At 50.9% G+C, this 14,959-nt stretch overlaps 1 protein-coding gene across 2 annotated transcripts; it reads right to left on the bottom strand.

Moving 5' to 3' along the window:
• Window positions 1-1,181: 1,181 nt before the first annotated feature.
• PAOX (polyamine oxidase) lies at window positions 1,182-14,287 on the bottom strand. Of its 2 annotated transcripts, XM_049854713.1 has the most exons (7): window positions 14,031-14,287; window positions 12,990-13,476; window positions 11,960-12,159; window positions 9,540-9,792; window positions 5,039-5,151; window positions 4,339-4,496; window positions 1,182-1,531 (listed from the first exon to the last, which is right to left on the bottom strand). In XM_049854713.1, exons 1-7 carry the CDS (start codon window positions 14,206-14,208, stop codon window positions 1,388-1,390), a joined length of 1,533 nt encoding a protein of 510 aa, XP_049710670.1. In that variant the 5' UTR covers window positions 14,209-14,287; the 3' UTR covers window positions 1,182-1,387. The 2 variants fall into 2 exon arrangements, with proteins under 2 accessions (XP_049710670.1, XP_049710671.1); XM_049854714.1 differs by lacking the exons at window positions 1,182-1,531; window positions 9,540-9,792 and having other exon boundaries at window positions 4,409-4,496.
• Between the last annotated feature and the right edge of the window lie 672 nt (window positions 14,288-14,959).

The raw sequence follows: 14,959 nt of genomic DNA, 5'->3' as shown, positions 1-14,959 counted from the left end.
ACAAGCACAGGTACAATGCTCTGGGTTGTATTAAGTCTACAGGAGGAATGGCTGGTAGGGTAGGATGGGGGCCAGGGAGATCCTGGGAGAGGGGACTTGAATGGAGACTGAAGGATGAGAAGGGAGGAGCCCTGGGAAAACCGAGGTTGGTGTACAGGGGCAAAGGAGCACCCTGCACACAGGCCTGGGGGCCGAGTGACCACAGCACACTTGTGGACAGATGTGCCTATGGGACTGGAAAGGAGGCAGGTCAGAGGACCTTCCTCCTAACACACGCACCCTCCCACTCTGGAGCAGTGGGTTCTGCTAGGCCAGAGCCCCTCAGCCCAGGCCCAGGTACAGCAAGAGATGGACTGCAGCCTGGGGGGCCAGAGGCAGGAAAGGGTGGCCGACTTCAGAGGTAGGTGCGTGGCCAGGAACTCCTGCAGCAAACAAGCCCACACACTGACCCCCCACACAAGCCTCCAGCAGCCTCCACTGCCTGCAGGGTGGACTCAGGCTCCGGAGCAGGAGTTCAGCACCTTCCTGAAGAGCACCCCTCCAACTGCACTGGCCTCCTTCCAGGCCTCACCATCGGTAGCGTGGAATCATGGAGAGGTGCCCAAAAAAGACAAAACGCCAAACCCATTGCCGTCAAGTTGATTCCGATCCACACTCCACCATCTGGTAGCTGTGAACCTGGGCAACTGGTGAGCTGTGAAAATGGGAATAGGTGGCCAATGTGCAGGGTGGTTTCAAGGATGCAATGTGGTGAGCTGGGGAGCTAAGCACTGCACCCTGCATGCCCATGAGCTCTCCTTCCCCCTCCCCCTCTGCCACTCACCCTGCTGGGTCCTATACACCCTGTCACCTCTCCCAGAACCCTCCCAAGCCAGGGCAGTGCCCTCCTCTGCACACCTGCCCACCTCCGCCCTTGGTGGTGCTCACAAGCTCAGGCAAGCACCCTGCCCAGCCTCCCACACAGCAGGTCCCCATCAGCATCTGCCCATGAACACTGGGGAAGCACATCACGTCCACCACAGTCACAGGCACCGGCAACAAGAACTCGGAGAGCACAGGAGACATCAAATGAGAGGCAACCCCAGGACCCAGAGTCCAGGGGACCCAGAGGGAGGGGCTGCGCACTGGGATAAACATGGGGCCTGGGCCTGGGGCAAGGTGAGGACAAAGGACAGCGACCCTGACAGAAGCATGAGCACTTTATGTCTGCAGCAGCACTCAGCCAGGGCTCAGCCCTGGCCGGACTCCAAGGGCAGATGTGAGGAATGGGGGCAGGTAAACCCTGGATACCAAATGAGGACGAGGAGCGCCACTGCATCCCCACATCTCAAGCTGGGCTGAATCTCCTCTGTCAGAGGAAGGATGGCAAGAGCAGACAGGGAGGATCTCAGGGCTCAGGCTGGGGTGGCTGCGCCTTCGTGTGCCACAGGCTGGTAAGCCGGTCAGCCTCCCTCCGCCCTGACAGCAATGCCCCATGCGTGGTGGAATAAAACATCCGATGTGTGGCTTCCCCGGCAAACAGTATCTGGAGCTGCAAAAGAAGGTCTGGATCAGAATGTGGACATAGCCACCAGCCTCTCCCATGTGGCTGCAGAGGTGACAGCCAGTAAGTACTTTTGTTTTTCACTTAATCACACACCCTATGTGAGCATAAAACAAAAGCCACGTACTACTACTACCACAAACAGCAACAACAACGGAGGGAGCTGCAGAGAACAAGAAACAGCTCTTGGAAGTTATGCACAATGGCAAAATTAAAAGCTCAACAGAAGGTTTGCAAGACGTTGTAGAGCAAAAAACCAAAGAGAAGTTAGAAGGGAAAATATATCTGAGGAACACTCAAGAAATCCTGCACCTAACTAATAAAAATTTCAGAGAGAAAAGGAAAAAAAAACAATAAACTGGAGGTTAGGAGATACAGCAGATAGTTCAAGAGAATTTCCAAGTTGGTGAACATGAGTTTCCACGTTGAAAGGGTTGGCCAAGGGCTCAGCACAGGATGAAAGGCTTTCCTGGTGAACTTCCAGTGCACAGCTGCAAAGCAGAGATGTACCAAATGAGCTAATAACGATACAGTGGATAGAACAGCATCAAACTCACAGTTAGTACTCAGTAAATACTGGTGTCTAATTGTCTTTCAAGCTTCCGAAGACATTAAAGAAAAAACCCAGATGATGTAAGAAAGTAACGAACTGAAAGGCTCTGGACTTTGCAACAGCAACCCTGGAGAATGCCTTGAAACCCCTGAGGGACACGATTCACAAGCTAGAATTGTTCACCCAATGAGCAGTTTGTAAATGGCTATGAATTCATTGATACTCTTCTCACAGAGGAGCCCTGGTGGCACAGTCGTTAAGTGCTTGGCTGCTAACCAAGAGGTTGGTGGTTCAAACCCACCAGCCGCTCCACGGGAGAAAGATGAGGCAGTCTGCTGTCATAAAGATCACAGCCTTAGAAACTCTATGGAGCAGTTCTACTCTGTCCTATAGGGTGGCAATGAGTCGGAATTGACTCGATGGCAATGTGTCTCCTCTCAGAGAAAGGTGAGGCTATTCCCCCTCTACTGGAATCAGCACAGACTGGTGACTGCTGCAGCAATAGAGGAGGCAGAGCAGCACTTTCTGACTTCCAAGGCGAGGTCACAGACGACATGCAGCTCTCCACACTGCAGGAACCTGGGCTGGAGCCTGAGCTGCCATGTAGGCCCACCATATGTGAAGAAGCCCAAGCCACACAAGAGGCCACACACAGGGGCACCAGGCCACCGTCCCAGCCTTCAGTGAATGAGCTCCAACTGGCTCCAGGCCTCTGGTTCTGAGTCACACCTTGCTGGTCCAGATATCCTGGAGCAGAAGCAAGCTGTCCCCACTGTGCGCTCTCTGAATTTCTGACCTACAGAATCTGTCAGCATAATAAAGTGATTGTCCCGCCACTAAGTCTGGGGTCATTTGTTATGCAGCAATCAGGACTGGAACGTTTTCAGACATACAAGGTCTCTAAAGCCTTACCTCCTATGCACCCTTACTCAGAAAGCCACTGGGGTAGATGCTCCAGGAAAGGAGGAAGCCAACAAAGCTGATGTGCAACACAGGGAACAGGGTCCAGAGCAGGAGAGAGGCACAGGGAATCGCCAGGATAATGGTAACAGAAGAAGGTCACAGAATGACAGCCATGCACAAGGCACAGAGGGCTACAGGTGGGGCTGAAGCAGGTGCCAGCTGTGTCTTCAAGAAGCTAGAGCTGACAGCACACAGAGGCAGCTAGATGAAGTGAGAGGCGTTTAGACTGCTGGGGGTGGGAGGATACACAGAAAACATGCCATTTACACACACATTATCACACGTGTTCACACGCTCACACACTCATGCTCACACTCTCACACTCACGATCCCACAATCACACACTCACACAATCTCACACACACACACACACACACAAACGGGTAGGAAAAAAAAACACTCCATCCTCACAGTTCAGGCATGAGTATTGTTTACGGAACTAACAAGATAATGTAACACTGCATAGTGATTGCACCAAAATGTCTGCAAAACATCTGGGAGGATGAGGAAGAGGGTGTTTGGGAGCTGGGGTGGGCAGAGGAATGAAGAAAGCTAAAACCTTATCTTCCATACTGGGAGCTCAGTCAATAATGCCTAAAGCTAAAAATTCTAAAAGTAACATTATCAAACAAGCAAATTGAAAAGATTAGGAGACAACTGGAAAGCTGAACACCGACTGAATATCAGATATTAAGGATTATTGTTAATATTTAAGTGTGATAGTATTATAGTTAATTTTTTTTTTTAAGCATGCCCTTTTAGAGATACACACTGAAATGTCTGCAGATTAAATAATTTCATGTACGGGATACACTTAAAAACAGTAAAGGGGGATGTGGATCAAGGAAACAGAGCTGCTGTGAACTGACAAGGATGGAAACTGAGGGAACACGAAGTCCTATCTGCTTCTGTGCATATTCGCAGTTTTCTACAATAATTTTTTCTTTTAAAGAGGCAGTATGAACATGTTATTTAGAGATATAGTAAATTTAGAGGCAACAATCAGCTAAAAGAGCAGGTGCTTCTAGGGAGGAGGCATATCCCCCACTGGCTTGCTAGGTTTTGGTTTTGATTTTGGCTTGGTTTGGTTTTGTCAGCCAGCACCGTGCATTCTCTGGTTCTTTAAGCATGCGCACATATAATGCTGATAATATATTTTGAAACGTATTAATTTCAAGAACAAACTGAATCCTTAGTCACAGGATCCCAGCCCCCCTGTGGCTCCCTCACACCCCTCATGGGGCCTGTTCCAGTTTGCAGGCTAAGGGTGTCGTCCTACCTGGGCATCCGCGCTGTCCGCAGGGAGGGGCTGAGCCAGCAGGTCGATGTTATCGCCAGTGCTGCCCACAGCTATGTAGCTGTAGGAGCCCCGGGTGTATGGGGCACTGTGCCAGCGAGACCGCAGCACACTCCTGGGTGCGGGGAGCTGTGGGTTCCCTGAACCACAGAGAAAAACCTGTTAATGCTACATTCCTACCCGCATGCTGGCAATATGTTTTTCTCTAAGGAGTAAGCTGTTTCCAAAATGAAAGACATGGCCAGGGAAGAAAACCAAGCTACAGAGTGCACTAGGAGGCTCCGCCTGTCATGTCTGCTTAAACTCCAGACACACAAACAAGTACTGCCCGCTAACGGGAATGACCACCAGCACACTGCAGCCGGCTGAGGGGGAGTCCCGGCAGATCAGGTGGCCGGACATCACTTTGCTTTGTCTGACCCTCAGCTTCTTCACCCAGCTGAGGACAACGGCACTAACTTTGGTTGCTGATTTTGGAAAAGGGAAGCAGAAAGGGTTTGCTGAGTAATGTAAGTTCCTTGGAGACAAGGGCTGGTGCTGACTCTGCTGTTACAAGGAAGGACTTCCCCTGGAGATTTAGAGCCACCTGAGCTCCTCCCTGTTCTGAAGAGTTCAGTTCCCATTTGGAGACCAGCCACCAGCAAGCACAGGCAGGGCAGTGGCTCTGCAGTGGAGTAAGTACCTGTCATCCTCCGAAGGACCTGAGTGAGAGACTGAAGCACCTCCTCATCAGACACAGTCTCCATAAACTCAGACTCCAGCCCAGCAATGAATCCACAGAGGACGTAGACAGACCTGCAGGGAGGAAGGCCAAGAGAGGGCTGGGAAGGAGCCAGGAACTATTCCGGGGAATCCCTGACAACCCAGACAGAGAGAATGTCAGCAAGTGGTTCTCAACTGTAGCCCCAAATTGTGGGGGTCCTGAGACCCAGCATCATGGATTGAATTATGTCCCCCAAAACATGAATCAATTTGGCTAGGCCATGATTCCCAGTATTGTGTGATTGTCTACCATTTTGCCATCTGATGTGATTTTCCTATGTTAAGTGTTGTAAATCCTATCACTATGATGTTAATGAGATGGATTAGCGGCACTTATGTTAATGAGATCTACAAGATTAAATTGTATTTTAAGCCAATCTCTTTTGAGATATAAAAAGGAGAAGGGAGCAGAAAGACAGGGGGACCTCGTACCAAGAAAGCAGCATCAGCAGCAGAGAGCATCCTTTGGACCCAAGGTTCCTGTGCTGAGAAGCTACTAGACCACAGGAAGATTGATAACAAGGACCTTCCTGCAGAGTCAACAGAGAGGGAAAGCCTTTCCCTGGAGCCAGCACCCTGAATTTGGACTTCTAGTCTACTGGACTGTGAGAGAATAAACGACTGTTTGTTAAAGCCATCCACTTGTGGTATTTCTGTTATAGCAGCACTAGATAGAGCTAAGATACCCGGACAGGGGTCTGTGAGGCCAGAACCATCCTCATAACACCAAGGCAGTGTTTGTGGATTCCACGATGTTGACAGTTGCTCTGACAAGCAAGAGCAGCATGGGAAAAACTGACGCTCCTAGCAGAATCAAGGCAGTGGCCCCAGCCATGCTCACGGGTACTATGTTCTTCACTGACACACATACATAGTAAAAAAAATAAAAAGCAAATTCACTGGAGATAATGTCCTTGATGAAGCAGTAAAGATTATTAATTTTATTATATCTTGAGTCCATGTCTTTTAAATATTTCACAGGACGAAATGGGAAATGCCACCAAGCACTTACTTGTGCTGCATATAAAGGGCAATGGTTGCCCTGAAGACAAGCATTTGTGTGATGGCTTGAGTTGCCAGCTGAAGTAGGCACTTCCAAACCCTATATGCTGACTTCGTTCTTTAATCTTGCCAAAAATATCAATCTGTCCATCCCTAAATTAGTCAAGCATTGTTTTCTGAATCAGCACCTAAATCCACGTATGCTACTGTATTGAAGGACTGGGCCATGCAATTTATAGCACTTTATTCACGGGCCTATGATTTTTTTCTTTTTTTTATGATTCCATTATGTAGAAGGATGTCGTGTTAGGCTCGGTTCCCTAGAGAAGCAAACCCAGTTGTCTTAGTCATCTAGTGCTGCTACAACAGAAATACCACAAGTGGATGGCTTTAACAAAGAGAAATTTATTTTCTCAGTCTAATAGGCTACAAGTCCAAATTTAGGGCATTATCACAAGAGAAAGTCTTTCTCTCTCTGTCAGCTCTGGGGGAATGCCTTTGTCATCAATCTTCCCTTGGCCTAGGAGCTTCTCAGAGCAGGTCCTAAGGACGCGCTCTGCTTCTGGCACTGCTTTCTTGCTGATGTGAGGTCCCCCATCCTCTGCTCACTTCCCTTTCATCTCTTGTAAGATAAAAGGTGGTGCAGACCACACCCCAAGGAAACTCCCTTTACATTGATTCAGGGACGTGACCTTAGTAAGGGTGTTACAATTCCACCCCAATCCTCTTTAACATAATCTAACCTCCCCTCGTTAACCGCAGGCATAGGTTAGGATTTATAACACATAGAAAAATTACAATCACGAAATGGAGGCCAAACACGTATTACTAGGAATCATGGCCTAATCAAGCTGACACATATTTTGGGGGACTACAATTCACTCCATGACACTGCACCCTTTGGCCCCCCAAAATTCACGTCCTTGCCATATGTAAAACACATTTACCCCATCATGTCATAGCAAAAGTCTTAAATCAACTCCAAGTCCAAAATCCAAAAATTCCTCTTCATCTGTGAAATCTAGAATACGAGTTACCTGCTTCCGAAGTACAACAGTGAAACAGGCACAAGGTAGACATTTCCATTACAAATGGAAGAAATTGGAGGAAAAGAAGGCTTAACAGGCACCAAGCCAGTTAGCAGAACACATTAGTTTAGCCCTCAAGGCTTTGAAAATAATACTCTGTTCTCTGAAACAATTTGCACAATGGGCCTGCCCTCCAGACTCTTGGTATTGGCCACACTCTCTAGATTCTGAGTGGAGGCCCCTTGACTATGGGCTTCAGCTCCACCTTCCAGGCCCACTGGGAGAGAACTCTGCTCCCTCGGCTTTAGGCGCGCCATTCTCCTAGTCCATCTGAGTGGCGACTCCACTTTAGAAACACCAGAGGCCATGGCTTCACCCTTTGAGACCCCAGAGTTCATGGCCACACTCTAGGAGACTGAGGCAGCTCGGCTTCCTGTGTTCTTTACATCTTCAGCTTCTGCTTTCTGGTTCCTGGTTCCTTGGCTTCTTGGCCCTCGTGCTTCACGCCTGAATCTGCCCTGCTGGGGCAAGTGTTCCAAAGCTCTGTATCTCCACTTATAAGTGCATGGAGGCACCCGGCTCCACTAGTAGGCTTTCGACAGGAAGGCGCTCAGCTCTCTCACTCCATGGGTCAGCTCTCAGCACTGTCTGGCACTGGTCTCCTGGTTCTGCTGCTGTCAATTCTCTGCAGCTTCCCGTTTTCTGCTGCTCCCGGTTCTCTGTTGCTCCTGGTTCTCTGGTGCGGCTTCTGATCATCTGTGCTGTCTCTTGTGTTAAGAGTTCTCCTCACTTCCTTCTGAGTCCTCTATCCGTTCACAGTTTCAAAACTGCTTCCACCTTTTAGGTATCCATTAGAGCAATGCCCCACTCTTGGTACCAAATTCTGTCTTAGTCATCTAGTGCTGCTATAACAGAAATACCACAAGTGGATGGCTTTAACAAAGAGAAATTTATTTTCTCACAGTTTAGTAGACTACAAATCCAAACTTAGGGCATCAGCTCCACAGGAAGTCTTTCTCTCTGTCAGCTCTGGAGGAAGGTCCTTGTCATCAATCTTCCCTTGGCCTGGGAGCTTCTCACCACAGGAACCTCTGGTCCTAAGGACGCACTCTGCTCCCAGAGCTGCTTTCTTGGTGGTATGAGGTCCCCTACTCTCTGCTCGCTTCCCTTTCATTTCATTTCTTGTAAGATAAAAGGTGGTGCAGGCCACACCCAAGGAAACTCCCTTTACATTGGATCAGGGATGTGACCTTAATAAGGGTGTTATAATTCCACCCTAATCTTCTTTAACATAATCTAATCTTGCCTCATTAACCACAGGCATAGATTAGGATCTACAACACACAGGAAAATTACAATCACAAAATGGAGGACAAACACACAATACTGGGAATCATGGCCTAACCAAGTTGACATATACTTTTGGGGGATGCAATTGAACGACACCAGTAAAGTGTATAAATACATATAGAGAGAGATTTATATCGAGGAAATGGCTCACGTAGTTGTAGATGCTGGAACGTCCAAAGTCCATGGGTCAGGGTAAAGGCTTCTTCTGATTCATGTAGCTGCAGGGGCTGGTGAACCCAAGATCAACACGGCAGAGAGCAGGGCTGTTGCTCACAGCCTGCGAAGACTGATGAATCCCAATTTCGGCAGGCAAGATCACAAGTAAGCTGCTAGCTCAAGTCCCAAGAACAAGAGGTCAGATGAACAAGAGCTAGCTGCAGGATCCAGAGGGAGCAAAAGCCCATGAACCTTGCCAGAATGTCCACTTATGTTCAACACAACCCATATGCCCAAGGAAACGCCCTTTGAACTGACTGGCTACTCACAGCAGATCCCATCATGGAGGTGATTACATTACATCAAATGTCATCACGGAAGTGATCACAACATCTACGAGTGCCAAACTACATCATAACTGCCAAACCACTGAGAATCATGGCCTCACACAACCTTAACAATCACAGATGTTTTGTTCAATTGGTGTCGCATGTTTAAGTACTGCCCCCCAGTTACGGACAGACCTATATTTCAGATGTCTTCTTAACCTACAAGGCCCAGCTTCCTACAGAATCTCAATAAATACTTTCTTACTGATTGAATATACCTTCCCATCTACTGGCACATTCTAGGTCCCGAGACCCCAACCAGCTGCGTGCAGAAATCTTCCATCTGTTTCCTCAGGGGGTTCTAGCCTGGATGCCTGTTACCAGGGCCTTGGGGTGCTCCTGAGCTCCTCACTTGTGGAACCCTCCAGAAACACACCGCGATGAATCACCACACTGTTGGGCCCTGTAGTAAAGGCCTAACGACTCTGCGTGCACTCTGCGCGCACTCAGGGTCACACCTGCAGTGACCACAGACAAACTTGGGAAGCATACGTACCCAAAGGAGGGCAGGACCAAAAAGCCAATAAGCTTCCTGACCCAGGTGTCCTTAGGCTCTGGTGCAGCGTCCTCAAGTGGTGACGAGCCCTCCCACACCACCTGCATGTACTTGCAGTCTGGCTCCCAGAAGGGCTCCTCGAACTCCAGGAAGATTTTATTGTTGGTCCCAAAGCCCATTTTCCTGATTGCTTCTGCCTTCTCAAGGGGTAGGGGCGGCTGAAAGAAGGTGTCCAGGTGTTCTTTAAGAAAACCTGGAATTCACAATTGTACTTGACTTACCCACATGAAACTCTTAAACTGGACTCAACCACCAACATGAACCCAACCCCTATGCCCAGTTCAACCAGTCAGAGAAAGAGGCTCTCAGGGACATGAGACATCAAAGCCACACTTTCCTTCAAAGACCACCCATTCATTCGACCAGTCCCATGACCCACACCAGACAGAAATGAAGATGGCCTGAGGACTAGCACTGCAGTAGAGGGACACCCCAGGCACCGTAGCCACCAATGGCCAGGCAGGGACACTGAGCACCACCCCACCCAAACTGGCCTGACCAGTTTTCTCCATCTGGAGCCTTCTGCCTCTCAGCCTCTTAAACTCCCTGCTCAAGAGTTAGTTTGGAGTAGCAGTTACATACACAGGTTTTATCTAGAAGCTACATAAATATTAATCTATGTGGCAAAAATAACTAAATTAAGCAAATAACAAGTCAGGATGAAATATTTGTAGCACGTGATAATAATCCAACTTCCTTAATGTACAAAATAGCTCTTGCAAGTCAGTAAGAAAACAATGAACAACCCAACAGAAAATGACACAGAGGCCATCGAGGGGCTGTGAGGATGTGGGGAGTGGGCGCACTCTGATGTTCTCCTTCTAAAGCAGTCCCATTTGTCCAGGCTTCGACCCAGCAATTTTCACTACAGGGAATGATCCCACAGGTATATTCACACAACCCAAACCCATTGCCATCCAGTTGATTCCAACTCCTAGTGACCCTACAGGACAGAGCAGAACTGCCCCATAGCGTTTCCAAAGAACGTCTGGTGGATTTGAACTGCCAACCTTTTGGTTAGCAGCTTTAACTCTTAACCACTATACCACCAGAGATTCCATATTCACACAAATGTCTTTAAACCTACACAAAAATCATTGTGTAAAATGAAAACCTAAGTTTCCATCAACAGTTGTTAAATAACAACATGTACATACAACAGGATACTATGTGGCTGTAAGAAAACAATGTGGTACATGACTTGGCTCCATGTGAACAATGTCAACTTAGGCATAATGACGATGATTAGTGTTTAGCAGGGGCTTTATACTACAGTAACTATGAATTGCAAAAATGAGTGAGTGAGTGAATCCCTAAGTGAACAAAATCTTTGACGTTAAACATTAAAAAAAGACTATGATGAACCTATGTGTGCTGATTTGGAAACACTAACAAAAAACATTTATTAAGCAAAAAAGCAAAGCAAACTACAATTAGGATGAGATGTCTAGTGTGATTGTAAGGAGACAGATGCACTGAGCATTGGCCCGTCAGGTGGCGACTCTTCATTTTTCACCCTTTGGCCAAACCAAGATTCCAACGTCAACTCTAGCACTTGCGAGTTTTGTAAACCTGGGCAATTAAATCTCTTAACTGCTTCGCCCAAATGTTCACATTTGTCAAGGGGGGATAGTGACAGGATAAATTTAGCCAAGGCAGGCATCACACCAGTGTGATACCGCAGCTACGAGTCCATCACCTCCATGTTTCTCCAAATTTTAAAACAATTTCTACTCCAAGACTTCCACCTAAAGCAGCAGATCTGGAGTTAAGTAGGATTGTTATCTGTAACTCCATCCACAGATTAACATCAGAGCTAACCTCAACACTGGCTTTTAATGCTCTTTTCCCGTCACCAAGAAAGCGAAGCTGGCTACCCTCGGAAAGCAGCCTGGCTCTTTCCAACGACCTCCAGTTGGGCAAAGTGCACACTGCTTGCATCCTCTTATACCCAAAGCATAAGCTCCCTAGAAACATAAATACACCATTTCTGTCTACGTGGAAGGTTTCCCTGGGTGGTGCAAACGGTTAATGTGCTTGGCTACTAACCAAAAGGTTGGAGGTTCGAGTCTATCCAGAGGTACCTCGGGAGAAAGGCCTGGTGACCTATTTCTGAAAAATCAGCCACTGAAAACCCTATGGAGCACATTTCTACTCTGACACACATGGGTTCCCCATGAGTCAGGGCCAACTCAACAGCAGTGGGTTACAGGTCTACCTGGAAATTCTTAAGGTGAAAGTGTGAGCTTAGTAGCAAAGCAAATATCCCAGAGACAACTCTGACACAGGACAAGGCTGGGGTCAGCAGCACCTGGAGTGTGCATGTGGACTGCACACCTGATGAAGAAGCTCAGCCTTACCTAAGGGTACAGTGAGGATGACGTGGTGGGCTGGGAAGCGGTCCCCATCCTCACACTCCACCATCACGGGGAACATCTCCCCAGGAAGCGTCTCCTCCCGGAAGGATCCGTTCCAGTGAATCGTCTTCACAGGCTTGTTGAAAACCAGGATGTCCTTCGGCAAGGAGGCTACTATGCTGCTGGTGAGTCCTTCATAGCCCCTGAAGAACATGAGCACCATTAGTGCTGAAAGAGCTTGTCTCTGGAGGGGGGCGGGCAGTCACTTAAATAAAACCCTACAGACTCTCAAACAGCCTCAATGGCCAGAACCACCATCTCAGGGGAAACCACTGAGTTTCCTCCTGATCCAGCATGCGACTCTGCCAGGAGGGGGGTGCAGGGGTTCAGGAGAAGAGTGGCCCTGGAGTCGGTCTCACGCACCCCGCTCCTGCTGCTGACCTAAGCTGTGGTTTTCCGTGTGCGCTGCAGGAATGTTAATACCTGCCTCTTGGGCTAATGGGAAGATTAAAGGAGCTAATGAAGGCAAAGATCCTGAAACAACAAGGTTCCCAAGCCGCAAATGCCCAGCCCCTTGCTTGGGAGCCTCGGGCTGATGGAGGGTCCAGTTAGACAGGCCAGGGGATACATGGGGCAGCCTGGCAGAAGAGTCCACTGGGGATGGTCCCTCACAGGCCTGGGGCAGCTACGTGTCTCGGGAGGGGGCATGTCTGGCCATCTCTATAGGCGAAGCCCCTCACACAGCACTTGACACATGAAAGACCTCAGTAAATGTGGAAAGAGTTACAAGACCTTTTTCCTTCTTTTAATCCCTTTCTGTTCAAAATAATTCTTCTTTCCCAAATGAGAAAAATCAGGAAAAGGCAAAAGGTTCTCTGAAACAGAGAGGACAAACAGCCTTCTTGCCCAACTCTGCCTCGCAGGGCCAGAGGGCCTGGACCAGCAGGGGAGGTAGCCTTGTCTGCAGGGAGAGAGCTGGGACATGGGAGGCCTGGGGGGGCGGGCGAGGGGCGGGAGGGGGGCATGCACATACCCTGGGAAGGTGCAGTCCAGCCCTGGCAGCATGGTGTACTCCCCAAAAGGCCCAAGGGCAACCAGGTCCATGCTGTGGGTGCCACTCACACAGCACTCCACGTTGAAGTGGGTGTTGAGGATGGCTAGCTTGAGTTTCTTGGTCTCGTTGTTCTCTGTCCAGTCTGCCATGTGCCGGCTGATCTCCCGCTTGATGTATTCCCCAACGCTAGGGACAGGGGTCTCGACCACATGCTGGAACTCACGGGCCTGGTCCAGCAGAGTATAGAACAAATTGGCCATATCCGCCACCAGCTCCAGGCTCACATTCCGCCCAGAGCTGGCATAAGACACACAAGGCAGGTCCAAGTGGCCTCCCAACTCCACCAGCTGGTTTTCCTCTGACATCTCCTTCTCCCCCAGCAGCCCATATTCCACAGCCAGCTGGAAAACGGGGTTGCCTTGGGAGGGCCCATGGATCCAATGGGCACCCATCTCCACCACGCCACCTGGGAGGGGACAAGGGCACCACAGCATGAGGTCCTCTTCCCCAGGAAGGTGCCCCTGAGCTCTCTTCAGACCACACCCACCCTGCCCTTCCCTCCTATGCTCCCCAGCCCAGCCAGTCTCACACAATCAGGGGCAGGCCTATCAGATTCGGTTTAAGAGAGACCCCTGGACGGGGGCTGACCTGCACCCGCCTGGAAGGTCACTTGCAGGGATGCTTGGGGGCAGAGGGGATGCCTGGGAGGGACCCGAAGGTTGGGTTGGGGGGCAGAAAGGGGCTTATTCTGTGTAGAGGAGGTTCCCTTCCCCTGGGCCTGACTAACTTTAGAGAGAGGGCTGCCGAGTTTCGGGGCCCTAAACTCCGGCTGATTAAGTGCACGTGGGACAGAGGTTCACTCTGGGGGCCAGGTCAGCATCGGGGCCGGCTCACCCCGGGCGCAGACCAAGCCCCGAGGCCCGCCAAGCTAGAGCGCCACTGGGTGAGTTCTGGGGACGGTTTCCGGAAAGAGGATCCGGGGAGAGGTTCCAGGAAGGAGCTCCAGTAAAGGGCCGTTACCGAATTTGCGCTCCGAGCGGATGCGGCCCCCGGCGCGGCCGGTGGCCTCGAGGACCCGCAAGTGCGGGAAGGCCCGGTGGTGGCAGAGCCTCTGCGCGGCGCCCAGCCCCGCGATGCCGCCGCCCACCACCAGCACCCGCGGGCGCCGGCCCTCAGCGTCGCCGCTCCTCGCCTCCATTGCGCGGTCGTGTGCAGTTCGCGAGCTTCCCTGCCCGTCGCCCCTCCGAGGTCTGGCGCTCACCCAAGACGCGCGGGGCGGGGACCGAGGGCGGGGCCTGGGGCGCGGGGCAGGGGGCGGGGGCACTGGAGCGCCAGGGGGCGGGGGCGGGGCGCGTGGGATGGCGGGACTGCTGGGGAGGAGGTCCGAGGTGGGAGACGGGGCGCGGGACGAGACCCCGAGTCAGCCTCGCTGGGCTCCACGCGTGCCCCATGGAGTTCCACTTACGCCCAGTACGGTGGCGGAGGCCCCGGGCACTGGCCCTCCCACGCCGGCTACTGCCGCAGCCCGAAGACGGCGGGTTGGGAGGGTGCGGGACGACCCGCCGGAAAGGACTAGGGCGAGCCTGGGCCGGGTCCGTGGGGTCTGCACCGTCAGCCTGCGCAAGACCGCGGCTTCAGTGCAGGCACCGCAGCCACCAATGCCGCACGGGGTGGGCGAGGGTCCCCCACGCCAAGAGGGGTCGGGCCGGCAGCCGCGTCTCCTCCACAGGGAACCTGAGACGCGGCTGTTAAGGCGGCGGCGCAGGCGCCACCCTCCTGCCCCACAGGCTGCCTCAGATAACGGGAGCGAGCTTAGGACCTTTTCCGCTGGAGGGTCAGGGTGCGAGGGAGGGCTCAAAGCCCTGTGAGAGGCCCACTCAAGCTTCCAGGTCTTGTGGGTTCTGGCATTTTCAGGGGTGGGACTGGGGAGGGCTTAACGCGTCCAAAGC

The sequence above is a fragment of the Elephas maximus genome, chromosome 16 (assembly GCF_024166365.1).
Source record: "Elephas maximus indicus isolate mEleMax1 chromosome 16, mEleMax1 primary haplotype, whole genome shotgun sequence".
Classification (NCBI taxonomy): domain Eukaryota; kingdom Metazoa; phylum Chordata; class Mammalia; order Proboscidea; family Elephantidae; genus Elephas; species Elephas maximus.
This window is presented reverse-complemented; position numbering and strand designations above follow the sequence as displayed.